Source organism: Jaculus jaculus, chromosome 4 (assembly GCF_020740685.1).
Source record: "Jaculus jaculus isolate mJacJac1 chromosome 4, mJacJac1.mat.Y.cur, whole genome shotgun sequence".
Classification (NCBI taxonomy): domain Eukaryota; kingdom Metazoa; phylum Chordata; class Mammalia; order Rodentia; family Dipodidae; genus Jaculus; species Jaculus jaculus.
The window spans coordinates 16,483,014-16,509,082 of NC_059105.1; the positions used below are offsets into that span (position 1 = coordinate 16,483,014).

The 26,069-nt window shown below is 50.7% G+C and overlaps 1 protein-coding gene across 1 annotated transcript; it reads left to right on the forward strand.

The window, feature by feature from the left end:
* The first annotated feature begins 3,479 nt into the window (after positions 1–3,479).
* Positions 3,480–25,816, forward strand: Igfbp5 (insulin like growth factor binding protein 5). Its single transcript, XM_004662946.2, has 4 exons — positions 3,480–4,568; positions 18,659–18,888; positions 20,133–20,252; positions 21,355–25,816. The coding sequence occupies exons 1-4, from the start codon at positions 4,235–4,237 to the stop codon at positions 21,484–21,486; spliced, it is 816 nt and encodes a 271-aa protein (XP_004663003.1). The 5' UTR covers positions 3,480–4,234; the 3' UTR covers positions 21,487–25,816.
* Positions 25,817–26,069: the final 253 nt, after the last annotated feature.

Consider the following 26,069-nt stretch of genomic DNA (forward strand, 5'->3'; position numbering starts at 1 on the left):
GCAGAAAAGCAGCCTTGCAAGGATATCAGTTCTGCTCAGAAGTCCCTTAGTGGGGAGGGACCTGAGGACTGGGCGCCCTGTTTTGTAGGTCACTGTATCTCAGTTGGAAGCCCAGTCGAAGCAGTAGCATTAGTGTGCCTGACATGTACTGGTGTCTCGGAAAAGGACCAAAGTCAATGGCATGAGTTGTGAAAATTGAACCAATGGTATCAACAAGCCTGAGTGAGACAGAGGCAAGCACAAGGCACAGAAGAGAATGAAGTCCCCCTCCCAGCTGGTGTCTTTCCTTCCAAATGCAGAATTCAGATATGTTGTATCCTAGCAAAAAGTTCAGTTTCTCCAAAACCCTTTATCAGGCATCATTTTTGTCTTAGAAACCTCAAAAACTGACCACTGGAAGGGGCTCGATGGGCAAGCTTTATGAAGTAAAAGTGTTATCTGCCCTTTGGAAAGTTGGCCAGATAAGCATCTGGTCTAGCACTTGGCCTCACATCTCCAAACTTGGTTCTGACAGGCAGTGAGTCTTGTAAAAGGAGCGGGGGTGACCTCTAAGGACACGGGGCACAAGTGGATGATGTTTAACTTCTTATGGCTCCAAGAAGGATGTGACTTAAAGGCATCAAAGTTCAGACGCAGGCCAGTAAGAAAGAGCATGCCAGCAAAAATAAGTCAGCCACAAAAGAGGTCTCTGGGCATGAAACTTCGCCTCTGAGATGGGTATCAGGTAGACATAAACCAGCCTGTCTCTGCGAAACTCCTTCTACAGTTGATTATGAAAAGGCTGGGCTTTCCGAATGAAGGGGAAAGGGAAGGGACTCACCCACAGCCCTGGTCCCTAACTGTCACATGATGATTATATACTCTTCCGTACAAAACTGACTCTGTCAGTCCCCTATCTTGGGGACAAAATCACTGCAGACAATCTAGGATACGATGAATTCTTTTTTCTCTTATGCCTTCTCAGAAAGCTTAACCCAATGTCCTTGGAGAGCTGCACCCATCCCTGAATTCCTCCTGACCTAAACCCATTTGGAAGAGGAGATAAAGAATAGTTGCTTAACTTGGCCAGTCCTTTTTTTTTTTTTTTTATTTGAGAGCGACAGACACAGAGAGAAAGACAGATAGAGGGAGAGAGAGAGAATGGGCGCACCAGGGCTTCCAGCCTCTGCAAACGAACTCCAGACGCGTGCGCCCCCTTGTGCATCTGGCTAACGTGGGACCTGGGGAACCGAGCCTCGAACCGGGGTCCTTAGGCTTCACAGGCAAGCGCTTAACCACTAAGCCATCTCTCCAGCCCAACTTGGCCAGTCTTGCAGAGTGACCTCTCCGCAGTGGCCCTCCCCCAAAGGCCAGCTCCCAGCACATTCTCCTCTCCTCTCTGCCCATCTATCTTCTCCGTGAACAATCCCCTCCTCCTTTTACCTGTCTTCACGGTGTACTTTCCAGCTATTGGGGGAGGGAGGGGAACTAGAAGAAAGAGTTGTCATGGGAGGTCATCTTCCGAAAGGTCACAGTGGCCCAAACTAGGCAACTCATGTTCCTCTGAGAGGAACACCTCAGTCTCCCCAATGCTGCAAGGGTGCCTGCAGAGCTGAGCTGCTGAGACAAGGCAGAAATGACCCCATGCTCGGCGCTCATCTTCAAACTCTTCTACTCTGAACTTGACTCCCTTACTTCTGAAGTATTTCAACCCGTTTTTTTAAAAAATTGTATATCTCATATAGCAGGTTATATTCTTCCACCTCAACACAATTCCTGATATTCATTTTCTCCCTGCTTGGTCAGCAGAAGGGAGGCACTGTTAGAACCAGCCTCGCTGTGAACCGCTCTATAGTCTCTGTTCACAGCTCCTCCTCTGTCTTTCCTAGCCAGCACCTAAAACCCCTTTGGCAATAAGAACAAAAGCACAACTTTAAACTTTGGGCTTCTTTTAACATGTGCCTTTCGGCAAATAGATAGCTAAGGAATGAGCTCAGGATCTGGGTCTAAGTAACAGGTCCAGCTGAGAAGCTCCCAAACCCACCCGACAAGCAAGGGAAGTGTTTTCTCAGAAGCAGTGCTTCGGAAAGCCTTCTTATCAGAGATGAGGGTGCAGTCTAGTGGCAAAATCCATGAAATGCAGCCCCTTTGCTAAAAGAAGGTTCCAGTGCTTTGCGGGAAAGGAAGGGAACTGTAAATCCGGGTAAGAGCCCTACCTCAAGGACGCCCCAGCAGAGAAACGGTAACTTGCTCATTTCTTTCTAATCTAGCCCCGCTTCCCACAGTCCACTCACGTCAGTTTCAGAAAGTAAAAATGAGACCAAAACAGCTGCCTTTCTTCAAGGATTCAGGTTTCCTTCGTTTTCCTGAGGAAAGAGAGGTCCAAGTGTCTGATCGGCTTGGGTGAGGTTTCAAGTGGCTGATGAGACTCCAGGTCAGGGACACTCCAGAGCAGGTCCTATGGTCCCGTCATCTCACGTCCCTGAGATGCGTCTGTTTGTGCCCATTAACCTCAGTACCACGTCTCCTTGTGGTTTGGCACCCACCCTCTCCAGGAACAGCCTACCCAACAGAAATACCCACCTGGAAACAGGATGGTGAGCATCTGCTCGGTCTAACTACCTTCCATCTAGAACTAGTAAGAAGAACACCTTGGGACAAAATTTACAGCTTCCATAGAATTTCCTCCAACGTTGTCAGGCAATGCTGGAATAGATGTTCCTTCCTTTGAGTTCCCACTGGAGTGTGTTGGGGGGTGGTGTAGGATTCCTTGTCAACAGTGTAGGGGGAAGGAAAGTGGCCAGCAATTGACTGCAGGACCAAAGGAAGTAAGTTACCCCGCCAGAACGAAAATGCCCTTGATTTAATCTTTTCCCGTAGACTTTTGGTGGGGGAGGAGGTCCAATTTCTCTGTCTCTCTTTTATTTCTTTTTAATTCAGTTTTACCACCTCACTAACTATTGTATACTATTTGCCCCCCCCAACCACATACACACACACACACACACACACACACACACATCCCTCTGGTAACACTAACTGACACTCGTTTCCCAAGGCTTGGGAAGAAGTTCTTGGGCAGTTGGCTAATAAGAAAACCCCTGGCTAGCTGGAAGGGGGGGCGAGGACCCCCAACCCTCTCATTATGTTCACCTGTTTCAGAAAACGTCTCTCTTCCATTTGTTCCTCCCCCTCCTCTTTACTCTAAGCTCAGTCTGCCCCCCGCCCCACGCCCCTGTCTTACATTGGAGGGGGAGGGAGGGAGGGAGGAGGGCCGCTGTTCAGGGAGCAAAGGGGAGCCCCGGGTGTCTAGAAGGCCTTTCCCCACCCCCACCCCGTGTGAGTTTGCGCTGCAAAGCTCCTTGGCACCCTTGCATGGGTTGGGTGTTGGGGAGCTCAAATTGCAGCTACAACTGGCTGGCAGCCAGGGGCCGTCTATTTAAAAGCGCCTGCTCGGCCAGAGCCCGCAGTCTCTTTGGAAACTTCTGCCTGGGGGAAAGAGCTAGGAAAGAGCTACAAAGCTGTGTGGGCTTTTTTTTTCCCCCCTTTTCTGCTCCTTTTCATTATCCCCCTCCTCCGCCTGCGCCCTTCTCCGGACTTCACGCAGAACCTGAGAATTCCGAAGAGGTGGTAGCAGAGTGGCAGAAAAGAGGTGTTAGAGTCTGGGTTTGGTGTGGTTTGGCTTTTTTTTTTTCCCCCCTTGATTTCAACCTTTTTTCAGCACCTTCTCGGCTGCCACCAACGCCTCTTACCTGTTCCGCCGCGGCCGCGCGTGGCTGGCGGCTAGGGGCTAGAGAAGAGCGAGGTGCCTTTTAGATTTTAAGCAAAAATTATTGAAGATAAATTCATTTTCTTCCCCCTCACACACCCCCTTTCTCCACCGCCTCTGAGCTCATTATTTCTGTTGCTTTGAGGTGATCGATTTTGTGGGTATTTTACCCCCTGCAATTCTGACCAGATTCCGCTTGGGGGGTTCCTAGGTCTCGACTCACTCTGTGTGCACCTGGCGCGCCTCGTTTTTTAACGCCCCCCCCCCCAACCTGTTGCAAGTCCTTAATCCTTGCAACTGGGACTTCAGACACCTGAATCCTCCTCTCCCCGCATTTTGCAGCTTTCTGGGGGAGGACACCTGCTCTACCTGCCAGAGATCTTTTTTTTTTCAAAAGAAACCATTCTCCAGACGCCCTCTTGATCCCTTTCTTCACGCACCCTGGCTCTCCTGCCCCGCCCCGAGCTAAAGGCAGACACTGAGAACATGGTGCTCACCACGGTCCTCCTGCTGCTGGCCGCCTATGCGGGGCCGGCTCAAGGCTTGGGCTCCTTCGTGCACTGCGAGCCCTGCGACGAGAAAGCTCTCTCCATGTGTCCCCCCAGCCCCCTGGGCTGCGAGCTGGTCAAGGAGCCCGGCTGCGGCTGCTGCATGACCTGCGCCCTGGCCGAGGGACAGTCGTGCGGTGTCTACACCGAGCGCTGCGCCCAGGGTCTGCGCTGCCTCCCCCGGCAGGACGAGGAGAAGCCGCTGCACGCCCTCCTGCACGGCCGCGGGGTTTGCCTCAACGAAAAGAGCTACCGCGAGCAAGCCAAGATCGGTGAGCGCGTTCGGGGTGCCGATGCCCAGCGCACCGGCCCGGGCGGGGGCGGCGGGGGTGGGCACGGGACAGGACGGGACGGGACGGGCCCGCGCGCGCGGCGCAGCAAGTGGCTTAGAGCGGGTGGGTCCCGGGAGGAGTTGGGTGGATCCTCTGCACCTGGGACTTGGAACCGTGGCGGATCCCGCATCCTGATACACTGGGCTTTAACCGAGCTGCATCTTCTTCCCCTAGCCTCCACCGTACCCCACCCCAAATTCATCCCAACAGACTCTGAGCTCCAATTGCGTCTCAAAGTCCAAATCCTTAGCACTCAGTGGCCACTCTGCAACATGGTACATTATCAATCCCCTCCTCTCCACTCTCACCGTACTTTATTTTTTTGCTAAACTCGAAAGAAAAATCTGTTACAATGTTATTTTAATGGGTGCCTAGAAAGGCGTTATCCGTCTTCTTAGCTAATTCTACCTTTGTCCCTCCAACACCTCCCCCGCCCATCTTGGTGCCTCCAAATTATGTTTCTACCCCTAGTGTGTAGCGCGCGCGCATGCGCGCGGACCCCCCCCATCTTTGGTAACTACTGCCTTTTTGATGGGTGAAGCCCCTCCCACATGCACATTTAATGCTTTTGACTGAATATTGTGATCGAAGGTAAAACATATTAGACTGCAAGATGTCTTCCCCACCCCCCAAAAATATATTTAAGCAGGACGTGGGGTTGTGTAGAAAGGAAGGGTTTAATGTTCTATGCTAAGTGATCGTCCTTGAATCTAATCCTGTATACCTCTTCCTGGATTCAGATTTTTATCTAAAATGAAAGGTGGACCTTGGGTTGAGAAGTAAAGAGGGAAAAAGACATTCGCAACTTCTTGGCGGATGCTAACCCTCCCGGTCTCCCTCTTCCCTCCCCTCCCGCCGCTCCACCTCCGGGTCCCCGCCCCCCACCAATCATTCAAACCAGTCTATGGTTGAGTGTGGCTATATGCAGGAGGAGCCCTGGAAACCACGAATGCAGAATTGAAGGGGGCGGAGACAGAAAGACCACGCACTCCTACCACCTCCACCGCCACCACCGGTGGCCCCGCCCCCTCTGGCCCCGCCCCCAAGTTCTCGGCGCCAGTAGTCTGGGGTTTAAAAGATTGACAGAGCTTCTTGTTCAATCAAAGCAATTCTGCCTCCTGAAACTGGGTTTCTAATTCGAGTTACCTGATTTCATTTATTTATATATATATATATATATATATATATATATATATATATATATATATATATATATATACACATACATACATACATACATATATACATACATACATACACATATACATATATATACACACATACATATATGCATATATATTCATACATATATACACATATGTGCGTGCGTGTGTATTATGTATGTTATCTATTTATTTAAGTTAAGCAAACACCAATCTGGGCTTTGAGACATTGAACTGGCGACTGATTCTCTCCTAGGGGTGTTAACAATTAGCTGAATGTTTATTGAGTGTAATTCCTTACGGGGACCAAACCCTTCTCACCACCTTGACTCCCTGAGCACCTCAGCATCGGGGTTTTCAAAAGCAAGCTCCGGGCTCTTCCACGTAGGGAAGGAGGGCGTGCACGCTTGCCGTGGGCGGCCGAGCTGGCGTGAGCTCCCCCGGGTCCCCGGGCGCCGCGGCTGGGCTGTCGCAGGCAGTTGCTGCATGAGAAGCAGAGGGGGTGGGCGACCCCCAGGGCCCGGAGGAAGCTTCAGAATCCGGAATCTCCGGGTGATTTTTACCAAGTTCCTACCGACTGAAAAGGTAGGGGTCGAAACAAGCGCTCTGCCTCACCGATCTGGACACATTAAAAGCGCGCGTTATGACTCGGCCGCACTTTTTATTTGCTCAGCCACGTGACCGGCTTGGCGGGTGTGCGCGCGGTGCGCGGGCGCGCGCGCAAGTCCCGGGCCAGCGGAGCCGGGCGCGTCCACTTCCCGCTCGGGCCCCCGCCGCGCTCGCGCCCGCGCACAGGCACGCACGCCCGGGTTCTGTCCCGCGCAAGATCGCCTTTAGAATTCTGCGCAGCTCCTTCAACGTCCGCGTCCAGGAGCCAAGCCCTAGCTGCCTCCTCGCCCCCCTCCCGCCGCAGACGCAGTCTCTCTCGCCCACCCCCTTACCCGCCCACCCCGCCTCCTCGGGCAGGTGCCTGGCCCGCTGCGGTTGCGCGGGGCTCCCCCCGCGGCCGAGGACGATGCTTCCCTCCGCGTCTGACCCTATGGGAGTGGGCGCTCCCAAAGAAGGCTTTTCATCTGGGGAGCCGTCAGGCTAGGCCCTTTCAAAGATAGATGGCTCAGATGCAATTCTTAAGGAGAGGGAAATGGCCAGTGAAAGACAATAGGATAACCTTTTTGTCTTGTAGCCAAAATGCCTGCTCCCTAGACGCGCCCCCCCCCCCCACCCCGCCACCACCACCGAAATCAGAGCATTTGGGAACTTGGGTTTCCCCCTTTCTCCCGCGATTGCAGGATGTATATACATAAGGAATGTAGAATATACTCGAATATGCCATACGTAGTGTACAACCAAAAGTATTTCTTATATACCCATATATTATTGATGTTATAAAACACTCCCTAAAACAGTGCATTTCTGGAAGGAGAAGTGGGGAGAGGAGGAGAGCGAGGTGGCAGGCTGCCAAAGCCTCTGGGAGGTGGGGAGAAGAGCGGGCGGGCAGGCAGAGACTGGTGTTTTGCAGGGCGCGTTGCTGGGCAACTGGAGAGGGAGTCGCGGAGGGAGAGCCTGGTGCCGGGAGCGCGCTTGGCCGCGCATTTTCTTTTGGCCAGTTCAGGGGCTGAGACAGATGTAGAAACAGAGGGCGGTGTGTGTGAGGCTAAAGAGAGAGGAGGGAGACCAGAGTTCTGTGTTGGGTCCTGCGCAATAAATACCGGTGAGCTGGAGCTGGCCAGGGAAGGTCCAGGCTTTGCGGTGGGTATTGTTTGGGGAAGAACCGTGTGGCTTTAGGGGCAGGAGCCCCCTACCTCCACCCTGCATGCTTAGGGGCATCTGGGAAGTATCTCCTGGACTGGCAGAGATGTAAGTCTGAGGTGTAGGGAGCAAAGGGTTCAGGGATTCAGTCCTGTCATTGAGAAATAGAGGCCAAGAGAGACAGAAAATGTGCTTCTGGGAGAGAGAGAGAGAGAGAGAGAGAGAGAGAGAGAGAGGGAGGGAGGGAGAGAACACATTACCTAAATGAAAATGAATTTAGCCTTTGCTGCTTTGAGGTCTTTTGGCCTCCATCACCCTGGCTTCAACTCCAAGACTGGTCCAAATGCCACGCAGAAGTCAAGTCCCAGAGTGGGGTTTCTTGGCCAAATTTATGTCTGGGTTGAACAAGATCATGGAAAACTGAAGGAGCCAGATTCCTTTCCCACCCGCACTCCCTCCTCCCTTTCAAACAAGTCTTTGAGAGCTGGCTGTGCCTGGGCCAACCAAAACCGGACTTAGGAAGACATGGGCGCTTTCACTTGACTTTTCATGTCTGCCCCACCCCCCATCTCCCCATCTCCCATCTTTCTGCCCCGTCAGCACATCTGGGAAGAGCGAGCACAGCTGGCCCAGCGAGGGCCTCTCTTCTTGCAGAGTCTCTTTTTCCCCTTCAGTTCTCTTCGCTCCCTCTCTGCCTCACCCACCTCCACCCCCCAACGCAGGCATCCCCTGAAGGCATGAGTTTTAAATCTGAACAGCTGTGAGTTAGTAGGAAGGGGGTAAGCTTGAGCTGGCTTTGAGCAGGCAGGTGGGCCTGCAGCTGCAGAGGGAGGGCCAAGCTGACCCTCCAGCCAGAGGTCACATGGAGGGCATGAGAGCAGGAATCTCAGGGGACACTCAGGTCCCTTAGTGCTGGGCGGAGGGGAAAGATTTGCCAAAGGTTTTTACTTTGTATCTGAGCAATGGCTATGAAGCTGTTGGAGGCATTTAATTTTGAGAAAATACAACTTTAGAGACGGGAGTTCCATCCTCCAGTGCTGAATTCCATCCACCACCTACATAACCAGTTACCAACAAGGATCTCATCAGAAGGGAAGAGAAAATGGTTTCCAAAAGGGGCCAGGAGACAAGTGAGAGGAATATTGTTTCATTGTCATTTTCCAGTTTTACCAGTTGGTTGGAAAGATGGGATTTGCAGAGCCCATCCTGAAATTCTGAATAAAACAAGAAGATGGGTTGTATATCTGCAGAAGTGAATCAACAAGGAAGCCAGTTCATACTTGCTCCTCCCCAATATCCAGAGGGTCCCCCTCATTTGGTTTCCAGTTCTATTTTTTTCATGATGATGGCATTTCTCTCTCTCTCTTTGTTTTTGTTTTAGTAAACATAAGTCCACAGGAGTACCTAGAAATTTCAATGAGAGAAATGGCCCGTTCTAATTTAACTCAATTTAATTTTGACTTAGCATCTCTCCAGGAATTGTCTGGACGTTGACTGGAGACTATCAAAGCTGGCAAGAAATGACAGTGGCGGTCATCCAGGTCAATGCCCTCACTTCACTTATGAGGGTACCGAGGCCCTCGATGGGAAGACACTTACCCAAGACAGGAGCTCGTGGCAGTCAGGACTCGAACTCAGCTCCTCCCTAGGGGTTCTGAGTGTTCTATTTGGCTCCTTGTCTGGTCACTAGGGCTCTTACCAAGGCCCTCTAAAGCTCTTGGCCAACACTGCCAAATGCTACCCTCCCATAGTGGGAATCCTGAAGAAAAAAAGAGTTCCCCCACTTGGGGGGTGCTCTGTTTTGCGAGTGAAGAAGTAGCAAATGGGGCCCAAAAGTAGACTCTTGTAGTTGCCTGCTTTCTCCTTTCCCCTTCTGTAGAGTCCTGCAGCCAGAGCGGGCTCAAGCCAGTGGTTTGGTCAGGGCCAGGGAGCTAGGAAGGCGGGCGTGAAGGAATGGTATTCAGCCTGGCCTCCAGGTCCATGTGCCAGGCCTCATTTCCTGAACACAAGGAGCTCTCCTGATGTGGCAGGCAGGCCCTTGCTGCCCCTTGGCCGGGTAGTGGTTCCTCCTCTCTACAGAGAACACAGTGCCACAGTGGTCTGCTGCCCATGGCAACCTGCCTCCACAGCACAGGCCTCCCCTGGGGCTGGCAAGCAAGATGGCAAGATGACGAGATCCCAGGGAGGCTAGGGTGACAGAAGTGACTGGGGAGAGGTCTCTGCATCAGAAGAAAAGAGTGCTAAAGACCCTGTGGTTTGTGAACACATGCAGATATGCCCAGGCCTTTCAGCAGCCCTGTCTCCTTGCTAGGAGGTTGCAGCTGAGGCCAGAGGTTGATCTGAAGCTAAGCCAAAAACCATCCTAACTTGTCCCAGAGGCAGAAGCAGTTCCTCCCTAAGGGAATGCTGGGGAAGGAGGCTGATAGCATGAGCCTCTCTTCCCAATAGGTGGAATCCACCAGTTCAACTAAATAAGTTATCTTTTTTTTTTTTTCATTTATTTCCAATGAGAGAGAGAGAGAGAGAGAGAATAAGAAAGGGTGCATCAGGGCCTCTAGGCACTGCAAATGAACTCCAGATGCATGTGGCTTTATGAGGCTTTATGTTCATCTGGCTTTATGTCGATACTGGGGAATCGAACCCCAGACATTAGGCATTGCAGGCAAGCACCTTAACTACTGAGCCATCTTTCCAGCCCCAGGTTATCTTTTTTTTTTGATCCCTTAACATAAACCACCAAGTAAAATTCTTTCCTCTGCTAAATCCTAAAGGCCTCACTGAATTGCCCTCAGAGCAAGGCCTCAGCAGAGAGCTCTGGCCAGTTCTGAAATCACTTCCTGTGGGCTCCAGTTCTCGGAACCCCTGGAGATTGTGCCTCCTGGCCTGGGGCATCCCTTGTTCACCCAACAAATGTGTGTCTCCTTCCAGAGTCTTTAGAACAGCGCATTTGACTGAGAGATAATACAAGCCATGTGCATGCTTTGTAAATTTTTTGCTTAATATTTATTTACTTGCAAGGAGAGAGACTGTGTGTGAGTGTAAGGGCCCACCAGGGCCTCCTGCCATTGCATACAGACTCCAGATACATGCAGCACTTTGTACATCTGGCTTATGTGGGTAGTGGGGAATTGAACCCAGGCCATCAGGCTTTGCAAGTAAGCACTTTAGTTGCTAAACCAGCCTTAGTTTTCTTTCTTTCTTTCTTCTTTTAATTTACTTGCAAGCATGGGGGGGGGGTGGTTTGAGCATGCCAACGCCTCTTGCTGCAGAGAATGTGCCACTTTGTGCATCTAGCTTTACGAGGGTACTAGGGAATCGAACCTGGATCTGCGGGCTTTGCAAAGCAAACACCTTTAACCACTGAACAATCTCCCCAGGCCAATATTTAATTTTCTAGTGGCCATGGTTTCATTATTGTTTTCTAGTGACCAAATCTGTTAAAAGGTTAAAAAGAAACAGGTGAAGATAATTTGAGTAATACATTTTAACCCAGTATATCCAAAATATTATCATTCCCATGTGTGTACTCAAATAATTAGGAGATGTGTTACATTTTCACATGAAGCTTTTAAAATCGACAGTATGTTTTATACTCACAGTAGATCTCCACCAAGCCACTGAAGTTTCACTGGAAATATTTAATCTGTACTCCGGTTTCATAAGATTTAGGGTCGGTAAAGTAGATTCACGTAGCGTAGTTGTTCTAAACATAAATTAAAACTTTTGTAGTAAGCAAAATGAATGTTTGAAATTTTGAAGTCTAAACTAATTAAAATTTAAATGAACCTTAAAGTTCAATTTCTCTGGTAGAGAAATGTGTTCAGTAATCCTGTGTTGGCAGCTGCCACCTCATTGGATAGCAAAGAGGCCACCTCCCCCATCCTCACCTGGGAAGGAGGTGCTGGTGACCCCTCCTTCCTCTAGTTGGAACTGCGGATAAAGAAGTGGGTCTTCTCTGGCAAAGGGGACTTGCTTCCTTGTTGGACTCCTAACGGAATCTGGGCTTCCCAAGTCGTGGAGTAAGCTTTGCCTGCTCCCTGCTGCCCTCTTCTGGTCATTCAGGACTTCGGTTAGACTCTGGGTCGCAAATGGCAACGTGCCCAAACCAGAAATGGTAGTTTGATGTGGAAACAGATAGGAACATTTCTACTGTTCTAGCGCCTCCTTCCACAACTGCTGTCGAAAGCTGGCTGTGGATTCTCCTGGTGGAAGAAGTTATGCTTAAGTGTGTCTTTCCTGTGTACAATTATTCCCAGTGAACAAAATCATGGCCCCGAATCCTAATTAGGCATCTGGAAAAAGAGAGAGAGAGATTTTTATGTTTGGTCTTTGAACAGTAAGATATGTGTAAGTGGAAACTCAGCTTTCTACTCCGTGGGGGGGGGGGTTCACCAGCTTGGCATCTGCCACCTGCCCACTGAGGGATCTTGGGTGCCGCTTCCTCTCTCCATATTTAGGGAAGGAGACATCATTGCAGCCTAAAGGAGTTGGGATAGACAGAAGGAAAAACTTCAAGGGTGAGTTCTTTAAGTGACAACTGATTACCAGCCTACTGTGCAAAGTCTGTCTCCCATGGGACTGCAAACAGACTCCTTGGAGATCCAGGGAGCACCATCGCCTTCTGGCAACCCTTTTTGCAGGCCAACAAGCCTTAGACTTTGCAGTCTACAAGTAGACATTTGTCCACTAGGTGCCACAGCAACCCGACTTTTAACTAACTAGCATCAGAGAGATGGGGACAATGGAGAGACCTGTGCTGTGACTTAATTAACACATATGAACTCATTTAGTCCTCTTAAGAACCCAAAGGGGCTATTACCATCCTCCACATACCGCCGATGGGAGAGGAAGAAGAAACTCAGCTTAAAGTGTATCAGCACCAAGGTTTATGGAGTCATTTGTAACAATCCCATCTTCCTCTTGGGACTGGTGGCCAAATGGCAAGAGCAGAGAGCCTGATAAGAGCTAGTCAGCCATGGAGCTAGGGAACCCTGGGCTCTAGGGGATCTGTGCTGGGTGGTTTGGGGGTCCCCACATGTGGTCCTTTTGGCCTTCCTTCTGCCTGAGGATGACAGCCATGTGCATTTGATTCCTCCTCAGCTCATCATTTTGAAGCACCGGGACTACTACCTCTGTTACTGACCCCAAAAGTGGTGTGTCTTTGGGTATCTTCCATGAGAGCCTGCAGGCAGGCATATGCTAGTCAGGGCTGCTGAGGGTGGGATGAGAGGTGGTCTCAGTTCCCTGGGAAACTCCACAAGCTCTCCCCATCACACCTCTGCCCTTTCTTTTTAGCAATCTGTCCCTCCCCCCCTCACGCGCCCGGGCGCGCGCGCGCGCACACACACACACACACACACACACACACAGTTCAATTGAGTTAATTAGCATCCACAGCTGGGAAACAGACTTTGAGAGACTGAGGACATGTCTTACATTGTTTTAGACGGTGAGCAGCCAGTCCCCGTTTCTCCCACAAGCCTTATGTTGCAGGGAAGAGCAGGAGGCTGCATGTTGGCTGGGAAACAGGGCAGAGCAGGGAGGCAGGTGTTGGAGCATCAAGCCTGGCCTCACTTATTTTTGTCTGTACCCAGATCAGTGCCCGGGCCAGAGCTGTCCTGTAGAACTATGATGATGAAAGTGTTCTATATTTGCACTGTCCAGCACAGTAGCCACAAGCCACATGTGGCAATGGAGCGCCTGAAATGTGACCAGGGCAACTGAGGACCCAGTTTTATTTTTACGATTTATTCATTTAAATAGCCACACTGGCCAGGCATGGTGGCAGACACCTTTAATCCCAGCAATTGGGGGCAGAGGTAGGAGGATCTCCGCTGAGCGGGAGACCACTCTGAGACTACGCAGTGAATTCCAGGTCAGCTTGGGCTAGAGAAAGACCCTACCTCAAAGAAAATTTTTTTTTTAAAATTTTTAAAAAGCCACACTGGTTTCTGGCTGCTGTGTTGCCCAGCATAACCTAAGCCAAACAGAGACCCCACGTACCAGGAGCACTTGCCTCCTCCCCACCCTCCATCATCTCCCCGTGTCCCTGTGCCTTTCTGTAGTGCAGTGGTCATGCTGTGAAGCAGAGGCATGCAGGAGATGACCCCTTGTGCACCATTGAACTCTAACCTGCCCCTGCGTAGATGATAGAAATGCCTTTGGGGCCCATTCGTTCCTGCATTTAAAGATACATTGAATAGCATCCAAAGAGAGACAAGATAAATGCCAACGCTGTGCCCTTAAGAAGCTCACTGTTTAAATTCCATGGAGGAAGCTAGAGTGAGAGTCCGCAGAAAGCCCCAGTCCTCTTCACTGCTCTTGGGTAAATCCTTATTATTCCACCCTGTCTGCTTGCCAGAGGAAGAGACTGGAGGGGCTGGGGAGATGGTTCAGTGGTTAAAGGCACCTGCTTGCAAAGCCTGCTAGCCTGCGTTCAATTCCCAGGCACCAAGTAAAGCTAGACGCAAACGTGGCATACGTATCTGGCATTCATTTGCAGCAGCAAGAGACCCTGGCGCCTGCACACACACACGCATACACGTGTGTGCACACGCACGCACACATAAATAAATAAATAAATAAATAAATAAATAAATAAATAAATAACTTTTAACAGAAAAGAAAAGAAAAAGAGATCGGACAATCTCCCCAGGTATAAGTGGCCTGGAAAATTCCTCAACTCCTCTGGGGCTATGAAGGCCAAGTACAGCTCCATTTTCAACTTTATTGTAAGTCAAATTACAATAGCTGACCACCCCCCCACACACACACACACACCCCACCACCACCACCAGCAACCTCACCCATGTTTCTCTTATGTTTAATCATAAGGTCAAGCCCAGTGCAGAACTTAAATAACACCTGCCAAGTAACCAGGTTGCTTATGATGTCAGAGAGTGACTAAGAGCCTCGGGGCGGTGAGATTTCAGTGAGCGGCAGGGCCCACTTAGATGTGTCCATTGCCATAAGCACCCTGGATGAGAGGCTTCCTAAGAACATGCGCCTGCAGCTCCAAGTAAAGCCACTGATCCCGGCAACAACGCCATGGCCACAAGGGACTGGCTTGAAGGGAAGGCTGAGCTTGGGTCGGGTGTGTGTGTGTGGTACAAAGGTGGTGTGTGCAATATCGCACAGCCTCGCCTGTGATGTCTGTGAGACATAGCAGCTGTGACCCAGAACCTTCCTGTGTTTGCTGGTACACAGAGCACAGCTCAGTCCTGTGCCCATGTTACCACGGGGGAAAGGTTGATATAGCCCAATGTGCCTTCTGCAGGAACAGCAGTCGGAATCAGAAACTGCCACCTCGACGTGGCAGGATAGGGCATTAAAAAGCTGGCTGGAAAGACTAGGACTAGAGCCATCGTAGACTCAGAACACCCCAAGGCAAATACCAAGATAAAATGATAGCCCCGTCCCCTGCCTCAATTGCCGGATCCGATCATAGGACTAAAGCTGCTGCTGGCCATAGCTTCCAGAAAGATCCTTTATATCCTCTGGAATCCTCTCAGAATGGCATCCAGAGAAAGAAGCAGAGATGGGGTTTCTCTTCCATCCTGGATCACCTTCCAGCTGCAGGCTAAAAAAAAAAATAGCAGATGTGGGCTTGCGAGATGGCTTAGCGGTTAAGGCGCTTGCCTGAGAAGCCCAAGAACTCATGTTTGCATCTCCAGGTCCCACATGAGCCGGGTGCACAGTGAAGCAAAGCACAAAATGTCACACGTGCACACAAGGGGGCGCACGGGTCTGGAGTTCATTTGCAGAATCTGAAGGCCCTGGCATGCCCATCCTGTCTGTCTCTATCTCTGTCTCTGTCTCTGACTCTCTCTCTCAACTTTTTTTTTTTAAAGAAATAGCAGATGTGATACAAAAATAAGCCATGCAACCCTCTCCTCCAGCTCCCATGTGGCCCTCTCTCGTCCATCTCCTGCTCTCCATGCATGCTGGAGGGGCACAAAGGAAGGGAAAGGTTGGCATGGTTCTCTAACGAGAAAAAAGAAAAAAAAAGTAGGAGAGGGAAACACTGAAGTGCCCAGTTTTAAAATTGCTTAAGTCTCTAAAAATGAGCACGGGCTATGTGGTCCTCAGTCTCTCACGCCACCTACTGGCCACGTGGAGGCATGGTCCTGTTTGCAGAAATTTGATCTCCCAGAGAAATCTTCACTTCTATTCCACCCAAAGCCTTTCAGCAACCTCAGTTCATTTCCCTCTGTTGAAATGGCTCAGGAGTAACCAGAGTACTTGTGGCCTCTTATTTTTATCAAACACTCAAACCATTCCAAAGCTTATTTACGATTCGTCCACACACGGCAGTGAGTGGGGTTAGATGGCAACCCACTTCTGGGTCTGCTTTCTAACCCTCAAATCTTCCTGGCTCTGAACTGGCTCGCCTCCAAGTTTCCACAGTCTCTGAAGCCTACACGTGACCACAGGACTCTGATACTCGACTCTCCTGCTGCCTAGGTAATAGGATTCACGGGGTTAAGTGGCACCAAAATGCAGAAGGCACATCCAAATTTTAAGCCTGCCCTTCAGACCAGCTCCTTAACCACTGAGCCATCTCTCTAGCCCCCAAAGCCTACCCTTCAGAAGCAGAGACTTTGCAAGCTGGCAGAGAGGCATGCCCTACAGACCCCCGACTTGGTGAGACCTAGGGTTTGCAAAAGACCTTTAAGTTCCTTAAAGAAAGATATCAAAATCTCCACTTTTGGCCTGGAGAATTCATGCCAAGAATAAGACTTGGCTGGGGGAGGAGGTGAAGGCACCCTTATTCTGGGCATCTTAAGACACAGAAGCACACCATGGAGATAGGTGTGTGTACTTGCTTGCACACAGAGGAGTGCACTAAATGCCTTTTGCAAGTATCCTGGAACAGGCCTGTTGGGCCAGCCACACAAGAGGCTGAGGCAGGAGGATCACAAGTTCAAGGCCAGCTTGGGCAACTTGGTGAGACCTTGATTCAAAATAAAAAGTAGAGAGAGACTTTTCCTTGAGGTCAGTGTGCCAACTCCAGGCCTGGCCAGAGAAGAATTCAAGGGGTGCCGTGCACTGGCCAGCGGCTGTATGAGCTGTCCTCAACATCTGGTTGTGGTCTGGATTTGGCCGTACACCTCCAGAATGCCTGCGGGCTTTCTGCCCACCACCCATCTTCCTCGCTCCCCCAGAAGTAGCCCCTCACTGCGTGTTGAAGATGAGGACACCCAGAGAGGCTGAGTGAAGTGCCCATGGTGGTCACTCAGGGGGAAAACTCCACTGTCCACCCTCCTTCCCTCTCCCAGGACCAAGCTGGGGTTGTACCTATTCTGCCTTTCCATTTGCAAAGAACCCCTAAACTAGACACACTCCTCTTGCATCCTGACCCACATTCTCATGGGTCCCCCAACCAAGAACAGATGAGTCCATCCCAAGACATCCTCCTTCAACCCTGGAGACGTGCCTTCCACTAGGGGGCAGCAGGTTTTGACAGAGGGCCTGGGACAGAGGGCAGGACTGGGGTGCTAATGCTGAACTTGGTTCAGGGAGAGTCTGCCACCCGGCTCTGGTGTACTTCTCACCGTCATCTTCCTCTCCGGGGAATACTTCCCTTCCACTCCTATGCACAAACACCCAACCTGATTATCCAGGATCAGTGCACTCCTGGAGGGATCCTCTAGTCAGAATCCAATGCACGGTTCATTAAACTTAATGAGTCTGAGAGCAAGAGGTATTTAAATGCCCCCTACCATCTGCTCTCCTGGCCAGGTTAGGCCTTGTCCCCGGATGTCTCCCCTGACCCACACCTGACCTTCACCTGGCCTGAGATGACAGCTTGGTGATCTCCCTCTCTCCCGCCCTGAGGACTTCCAACAGTGCCTTCTCCCCAAACTCCTCTTCCTCCCCAACCTCTCCTCACTGTAAACTCCACAACTTCTCCCTTCTTCGACTCTCCATCCCAAATGCCTGGCTGTCACCATTCCTGGGATAGCAAAATACAGTTGTTCTTCATCACCATTTTAGTATTTGAGGGCCACCCGAAGCCCTGTTTCCCTTTACTAAGTATTTGTGGGGACAAAGTGCTATGAAGTCTGGGTAGCCATCCTTTCTCCTTCACATGGGGTCTCATTTTGGGGCATCCTGGCCACACCTTGTCTACTTAGGGACAGCAGCCTCAAGACTCCTCACCCTGGAGTCCACAAAGTCAGTGAGCAGAGAAAAGAAAGCTGAATGCTTGTGAGCAGAGAACTTACTGGAAGTCTGTGGGCTGAGAAAGGCTGGGCAGGTGGAATTAACAGACCGACAAACACGTGAACAAAGTCCTACTTCTTTTCTGTAAAGGTCATAAGTCAGCTAAGTATAGACTGTCAGCAAGTCCTTCCTATATATAACTGCTCTGGCCCCAGCCAGCTGTTGGCCTCTGACTGAGCTGAGTAATGTCTCGGCCTCCAAGGGCCCAAAGCGTGGCCCATATCCAGTTGGGAGCCAGCACAGAGCTCAAGGCCGCTGGGCTCCATCTGCCCCAGTGCCATCCCTTCCCAGCCCCATAGTCTGCCTGCGCTGCCTCCCCTGCTCCTCACAATCGTCCCTACCCACCGACGCTGCTGCCCCTGGAGCTCCAGATCCAAACGTCACACGCCACCCAGTCCAACACTTCTGAAAGCACAGAGACCTCAGCGAAAGGACAGACGGCCACTCTTGTCCATGCCTGGGCTGTCCTCCACCCTCCTCCTTGATCCAGATCTGCAGATCGTGACATATCAGTCCTCTAGCTGCCACCACTGCCTCATCGCCTGAGCCGTCCCCACTGGAGAAACCCACTCTCCACACCCTTCACTCTCCCTGGGCCAATCCATCACCTTCCCTCCTTCCTGACCCTGGGATATATTTCCTGTCCAGCTACCTTCCCTGTGCACCATGAGACTGTGAAGAGTCGCCTCCATAAAATCCCTCCCCCCCCCTCTCCATCACATAGAAACTCCCCACAACTTCAGATACCACTGACATCTCCCTGTGGCTTGCTTTCCCTGCATCCCTCAGGTGGGAAGCTTCCATCACCCTCTAGGCCCCACACCGCCCAATCTGGACTCTGGACCCTACTCCGAGGCTCCTAGAAGCTCACCCTCCAGTCTGTTCTCCCTGCAGAAAGAGACTCTCGCGAGCAGGAGGAGCCCACCACCTCCGAGATGGCCGAGGAGACCTACTCCCCCAAGATCTTCCGGCCCAAGCACACGCGCATCTCCGAGCTGAAGGCCGAGGCGGTGAACAAGGACCGCAGGAAGAAGCTGGCCCAGTCCAAGTTCGTGGGGGGCGCGGAGAATACTGCCCACCCCCGAGTCATCCCCGCACCTGAGATGAGACAGGAATCTGAACAGGTGAGTCCTCCTCTCTTCAGCCCACAGCAAGTAACCTTCCCCTGAGTCCACTTGGGAATCTGTGGAGATGCATAGGCTCAGACCTGCCTACAGGAGAGCTCAGCTTAAGATCTGGGAGGGTAATCCTTTTTAGTTTGCCTCTATCCAGACTGAGGGCTGAGGTAAACTGAGGTAAGCAGAAACAAAGGTTGTGGCCCCTCAAAGGGAGTGTCTGCCATGACACTGACCACATACCAGTTGGGCAACCATTAGATCTCTATTTAGTCCCAGAAAGAGGCTGAACATTCTTGTAGTACTTCTAAAGACCATAGTCTCTGGCCTTTATTACTGGGCAGGATAGAAAAGCTGAGGGCTGAGGCTGGAGAGATGGCTCAGCAGTTAAGGTGCTTGCCTGCAAAGCCTAATGCCCTGAGTTCAATTCCGCAGTACCCATGTAAAGCCAGATGCACAAAGTGGTGCATGGGTCTGGAGTTTGTTTTTTACAGTGGCTAGAGACCTTTGTGCACCCACTCATGTCCTCTCTCTTCCTCTCTCTCTCTCTCTCTCTCTCTCTCTGTCCCTTCCCTGCTTGCAAATAAATAAAATTTTTTTAAAAATTAAAAACGACTGGAGAGATGGCTTAGTGGTTAAGGCACTTGTTTGTGAAGCCTAAGGACCCAAGTTTGATTCTGCAGTAACCACATAAGCCAGATGCAGATGGTGGTGCATGTTTAGCCGGGCATGGTGGCACACGCCTTTAATCCCAGCACTCAGGAAGCAGAGGTAGGAGGATCACTGTGAGTTCGAGGCCACCCTGAGATGACATAGTGAATTCCAGGTCAGCCTGGGCTAGAGTGAGACCCTACCTCGAAAAAAAAAAAAAAAAGGGTATGCATGTGGCTAGAGGCCCCACCATGCCCATTTTCTCTCCCTTTCTCTCTCTCTCTATCTCTCTATCTTCCCCTTTCTCTCTCTGTCTTAAATAAACAAATAAATAAAATATTTTAAAAAGAGAAGGAAAACTGAGGTGGGGTCATCTGGATGGCCAAGGAGAAAGCAAGGTTCTGTGTTGGGCTGTGTGCAGGCTGGCTGGACCATGCAGGCATGCGACAGGTGAGAGGGAACAAAGATCTTTGGGAGAGCTGATTAGACTTACACGCCGGCTTGGTCCCAGAGACCCCCGGGACCCTACGCTGGTCCACCATGCCTGCACATCTGGGTGGTTTCCTCTTGGGTCCTGCTTCTCACCCTTCCTGTCCATGCAGGGCCCCTGCCGCAGACACATGGAGGCCTCCCTGCAGGAGCTGAAAGCCAGCCCGCGCATGGTGCCCCGCGCTGTGTACCTGCCCAACTGTGACCGCAAGGGCTTCTACAAGAGAAAGCAGGCACGTGCCAAGAAACCCCCCTTCAGCTAGGGCCTGAGCATTCCTCCGCGGACGGCTTTGCGCTTCCTGAACCTGTGGTACCCGTTCACCCAGCACAGCGCTGGTTTTGCTCGTCTCCCCTGGGAGGAAGCCCTTAGCTTCTCCTTGACTTTTCATGGGTCTCCCTTACTTATGTGAGTTCCCAGGAGAAGGAAACTGTAACAGTGCGTCATGTCACATGCTGCCTGTGTCCCTTAAATTCAGCTCTGAGATGGATATGGTAGCACATGCCTATCATCCCAAAACTGGGCAGAGGCAGAGACAGGCAGATTGCCACAGTTTAACATGAGGTTGATCTACCTAATGAGGTCCAAACCAAGGCTACATAGCAAGACCCCGTCTCAAAATAAAAACAAATTCTTTACACACACACACACACACACACACACACACACACACACCTAAGACATATTTTCTCATGTACCACCTGAAATCAATTTCACGAACTTCATAACCAGGCGTAGCTTTGGGAAGTTCTGATTTCAGGGAAACCATAACTCAGCCTTGTGGCAGTGACCCCCAAATTCCCAAAGGCTTAGGAACCGCCTGTAGAAGTTGCTGATGGCAGAATTTCTGAGTGGCATGTCTAGAGTGGACACCAAGGGCTTTCCATATCTAATGAGTCTGACGGTGAGCCGACACTGCCTAGAGCATTCCCCGCTGCCCCAGATGGGGAAAAATGATTCATCTTTGCAAATCACTTAGAACCCAACAGCTCTAGCCACATCGCCCATGTGGCTGGAACATGACCAGACCACACAGTGTGACTCCTGGGATAATGGTGGCTGTGACCACACTTATCAGATCACATCCCTCTCTTAAAGATCCTCCTTGAGAATATGAGATTGGAAGGCTCAAAATGGGTAGCAAAAAAAAAGGGGGGGGAGAGAGAGAACTACCACTTTTATAGAGATTCTCCTATGAGATGGGGGCACTCGCTTGGGTGTGCATCCCTCAAAGTTCTGGGCATGAGAGTTCATCTTGGGATGGGAAAGAGATCAGACATATAGGAGCAGAGCCTCGAGGTACAGCTGTCTTACTGTCTGTTGCCCCTCCTCCCCAGTGCAAGCCTTCCCGCGGCCGCAAACGTGGCATCTGCTGGTGTGTGGACAAGTATGGCATGAAGCTGCCAGGCATGGAGTACGTCGACGGGGACTTTCAGTGCCACACCTTCGACAGCAGCAACACTGAGTGATGCGTCCCCTTCCGCCCGCCCCCTCCCCATTCCCAGCCCCGACTCCAGCCAGTGCCTCCCTCCACCCCAGGATGCCACTCCTCTCATCTCATTTAAGGGAAAAAATATATATATATTTTTTTTTTTTTGAGGAAACTGAGGACCTCGGAATCTCTAGCAAGGGCTCGATTTTGAAAATGGCAGCGATAGAGATGCACAAAGATAAGTAGATACCTTATCCCCTGAAAATGATTTTCTGTTTGAGGCAAGTGGAATGAACCAGGAAGGAAAGGGAGAAAGCAAGAGTGAAGGAAGAGATGGGAAGAAAGTGTTAGTATAGAAAAGAAGGAATGACAGATAAGGTGACAAAAAAAAAAAAAGAAGAGAGAAAAGTTGATAGGAAGGAAAGGGCACAGCAAACAGGACTGGCTTGGTCCTCTGCCTCCAGCCTTGGCCTGGGGTCAGAGAGATGTTGAGACACTCAAAGATGTGGCCCAAGTTATGGCATTCACTGATCCCCTTGGAGTTTTCCCAGTTTGGACTGGTCAAGGGGCACAAAAAGCAACAACAAAAATGTGTCTCTCTTGGGTCTGTCCCTTCCTGCGGCCAGCAGTGTGGACAGCTCAAGTCCTGTCCCTCCTCTCCTTCCACAAGTGGAAGGTAGTCTCACCCCCAAATTTCTAAGGACTAAGATGCACTCCATCCCTCTGAATCGGAAGACATTCATGATTGAATCATTGTAGATAAGCTATCCCAAACAGATGAGCAACTGCTAACTGTGCACAAATTTGACTCCTGATAGAGATTTTTAGAAATCAGCAGACACCCCACAGTGGAAAGACCTGATCTTCCGGGGACTGAACATGTGCTAAAACCCGTGGTTTTAGCCCTGGCTCCGCTTTCATTTCCAGCCAGTACAGCAGCCGAGGCACCTCTTGTGGCGGGGGCCGGGCTGGCCACCTAGAGGGGCCTTGTATTTATCGACAAGGCTCTGTGTAGACATATAGAGACATATAAATCTTTTTTTTTCTTTTTTTTTTTTTTCCTCTTTTCTTTCAAAGGTTTGTATGACCTCCTCAAAGTAGTTCCTCTGGAGCACTGAGGAGTTCCTCATTCTGGGACACCCAGAAAAATCCTTCTTCAACTAATCCAACAAATGACAGCAGCTTTGCCTGCCTCTAGGCAACATGAGCCACGAAGTCGCTCGTGGTGGGGGCACAGTGTTAGATCGTGTCACAATCTCCCACGGGGACTCAAATGTGCCCACCAAGCCAGGCAGCTGTGGGCAGTGAGTGGTACAGGACCTGCTCAGCCCAGGCCATCCCATTTCAACCTCCCACCCCTCCGGCCCCACACCACATGAGCCCCGCAGGTCCAACTTTGACCAATGGTCCTGTCCCTAGCCTTTCATTCTACCTGAAAAGAAAAGAAAAAAATCTGCATTTTGCAAACCTCTCTCAGTCTCCAGGCTGGCAGAACAGGAGAGAGACTGTTAATGAGAGATGACTAAAGAAGAAGTGGTGGAAGAAAGGTTTCAATAGAGGAGAACTGTGGGTGGAATGGAGGGACAGGGGGCTGAAGGAACAGAAAAGTAGCTGTTAAGGGAGAATGCCCATAGAACTTTCCTTGGCTTCCCTACTGATAAGCCCAACAGGGTTCAAGAAGGAGAGAGGAAAATGAGGAAATGGACTCTGGGAGAGAAATGAGCCTAGTCCAGGTCAGAGAGCCTGGATGGTGAGAGGGGAAAAAAATTGAGGTTCTAGACTCAAAAGCAAGGTGGATCAATAGGCTGGCCATGTGTTTTAAAAGACGAGAGATGTGCTCGGCTGCAGCGTCTGCGGCCCCTGTAAGAGCCTGGAGCGGAGGTGCCTTGCAAAGCTTTTCATCCATTCTGGTTAGTCCGCACTTCCTCCCTGGGGGAAGCGGGGAGGAAGATGCAGGATAACCCCCGCGTGGATCTTCAAGGGTGCTGTCATTTGACAGCCAGATTCTGAGCCAAGAAAGATACCGTTGCCCATTGGCTTTTTTCCACCAAGTGTGGCCTCGAGACTGTCCTTGAAGACTGAAGACAGCCCGCCAGGGGAAAGGGCCTGGACTCTGGGAAAGGAGGCCCTTTCTTGCTGTGGACCTGGCTCTCTGCTCTTTCCTGATAGCCTGACATGGCGGAGACCCCTCCAATACCAAACATGGGGCCATGAAAAAGGTCAGCAAAGAAGCAAATACGTTTCCACTCATGGGAAACTGATTGCAGCGGAGCAAGCATGAGGCCCGTCTCCTAGTCCTGGATGGGACAGTTGGCTGGGGAGGAGAGAGGTGGTCGATCTTCACAAGACAAAGGGCCTGATGGGGATGGCTATATGTGGATTTCCTGGACCTGCCGGGTCAGCGCACCCCATCTCCCTGCACAACTGTCCCCAGCCCCCGACTCTCACATCTCTATGTCTTAGGCAAGGATCTTCAACCTTCTCCATGACCCTCTTCCTCCCATTACTCTTTCTTCGGATCTTGACTGGGATCTGCCAAGTGGATACTGGGGTGCCATTCCCCCTAAGAAAAGACTGAGCCAGGAACTGCCTACTCCCTACCCCTGCCACGACTAGACCCAATTCCCGACAGGGGTGCTCTCTTTACACAGTGATTTGCTGGACCTTGAATGAACCTTCACGCCCCCCCCCCCCCCCCCCCGTCACAGGCTCTTTGCTGTGGGCCACACGTGGGGGAATGATCAGTGATACTTTGGGCTTCCCAAGTCCAGCCTCCTGACCCAACCTGTGAGTCTCTCTGCTGCCTGCAGGAGAGTATCCAGGCAGCTGGCTTCTCTCTAGAGGAAGCAGGACCTGCATAGACAGATGAAATTAACTTCCCAAGGGGGCAAGACCACCAAAAGGGAGTCACTGAGCGAAGGGACACAGACCTCCTTTGGGCAAGGGGAGGTAAGGCTGGCTTGCAGTGGTCCAAGCATGGCCTGAGTGGGGGGGGGGGGCTCCTTGGCTCCTGGCTGGCCTTTGGCCAACTCTCTGCTCCCCTGGCTTGAAGGTTCTCTATGGCTGCAAATCTAAGTGACACCTGTCTCCTACCTTCCCACAGAAGGACTCTTCTCTATCCCTTTGTAACTCCAGCAGTGGAGAAGATACCTCTCTGCCTCCACTACTGTCAGGTAGCTGAGGGAGGCCTAGCCAGCCCTGACACACCCAGGAAAGGCAGGGCATCTGGGGAAAAGACTCGAAAGTTTTTCTGACAGCCAGGCCTGGGGACATCAATGCCACCCAGGGGGAGAAAGGAGGCCCAGGGGGCTCTCCCTGGTTACCCCTCTTCTCCTTCCTTGCCCTCTTCCCACCATCACCCGTCTCCATGGTAACCACCTCTGAGGAAGGTAAGCCTTACCCAGCTCCTTAGAAGACTTGGCTACCATGGCAACTGCCAAGTGCCCTTAAGGTGAGGCAACAGCCCCTCTAGTTATCCACTTAGACCCCCAGAGGGCTACCTGTGGAGAACCAAAACCTGAGAGAGGAGTGGGGCCAAAACAGAACTTTCGGGCTTCCGAGAGAAAGGAGGCTAAGTTTTGAAAGATGGCGGGGCAGGGAACAAGGTTTCACCAACCAGTAGTCTGGGTGTTGTACTGTCTTTATTTTTAAAACCACTAAAGTGCAAGGATTATTTTGCACTGTTTCTTCACCTTCCCCCCCTTTTAGGTATTTTTTTCTTTTTTTTTTTAAGTATACTATCTTGGTTTTCTAATGGATATGTAGTTTAGCTATCCCACAGACTCTGGCTTCCTCTTTAACTCTTTCTGGATGGGGTGAGGGAAGGTGGAGGGTCAAGGGGGAGGGGTTCCCAGCCACCTGTGTCTATTCACCCCACTTCTCTGGGTTTTGGTCACCAGTTTCAGCCCCATCTCCACCACCACCACCGTCACCACCGTCACCACCACCATCACCACCACCGTCACACCGTAGCCCATCACATGGTTAGCACAGTTTTCAGACAAGATTCCTTCAGATTCCGAGTTGCCTACCGGTTGGTTTTGTTCTTGTTTTTGGTTTTTTTTTAGACAGCAATAACCACAGCACATATTACTATAGCTCTTTATACATACAGACATCATAGCTCTGTTCTCTCCTCTTTGTTTTCAACTTAAAAAAAAATAAATGTTCATATTCTCTACTGGTGAAAAGGATGGAAAAAATTAAACCAACAAACAAAAAACTAGTTTGTGAAAAACAAGCAAAAGAAAATGAAATGGAAAAAAAAACATCACCCAAATGTGGAAGAGCTCTGCTCCTGTTTAGCATTTTGTACTTAAGGAAATAAAAACAAAGAAACCTGGATCTTGCATTTATTGAAAAATGAAGATTGCTGTATACTATTTATTCAACTTATAATTTATGTTACTCCTTGATCTTTGTCTTTTGTCATGACAAAGCATTTATTTAATAAAGTTATGCATTCAGTTAGCTTGCATCGGCTTCCTCCGGGGGGCCCCGGGAAGCAGGCAGAAGGCTCTGCAAGTACCCAAGCCACCAAAGACAGGGGACAGAGAAAGGTCTAGGCGTGTCCCCAGAGGAGCCCTGAGTAAAGAAAGGTCACAGGCAAGCCCCCAGCCC

Bases quoted from the DNA above. Each gene is read 5' to 3' on its own strand.
- Igfbp5 (XM_004662946.2), top strand. From the start codon at position 4,235: ATGGTGCTCACCACGGTCCTCCTGCTGCTGGCCGCCTATGCGGGGCCG. The intron at 18,889-20,132 runs GTGAGTCCTCCT...CTGTCCATGCAG, and splicing joins TGAGACAGGAATCTGAACAG to GGCCCCTGCCGCAGACACAT. The intron at 20,253-21,354 runs GCACGTGCCAAG...CCTCCTCCCCAG, and splicing joins GCTTCTACAAGAGAAAGCAG to TGCAAGCCTTCCCGCGGCCG.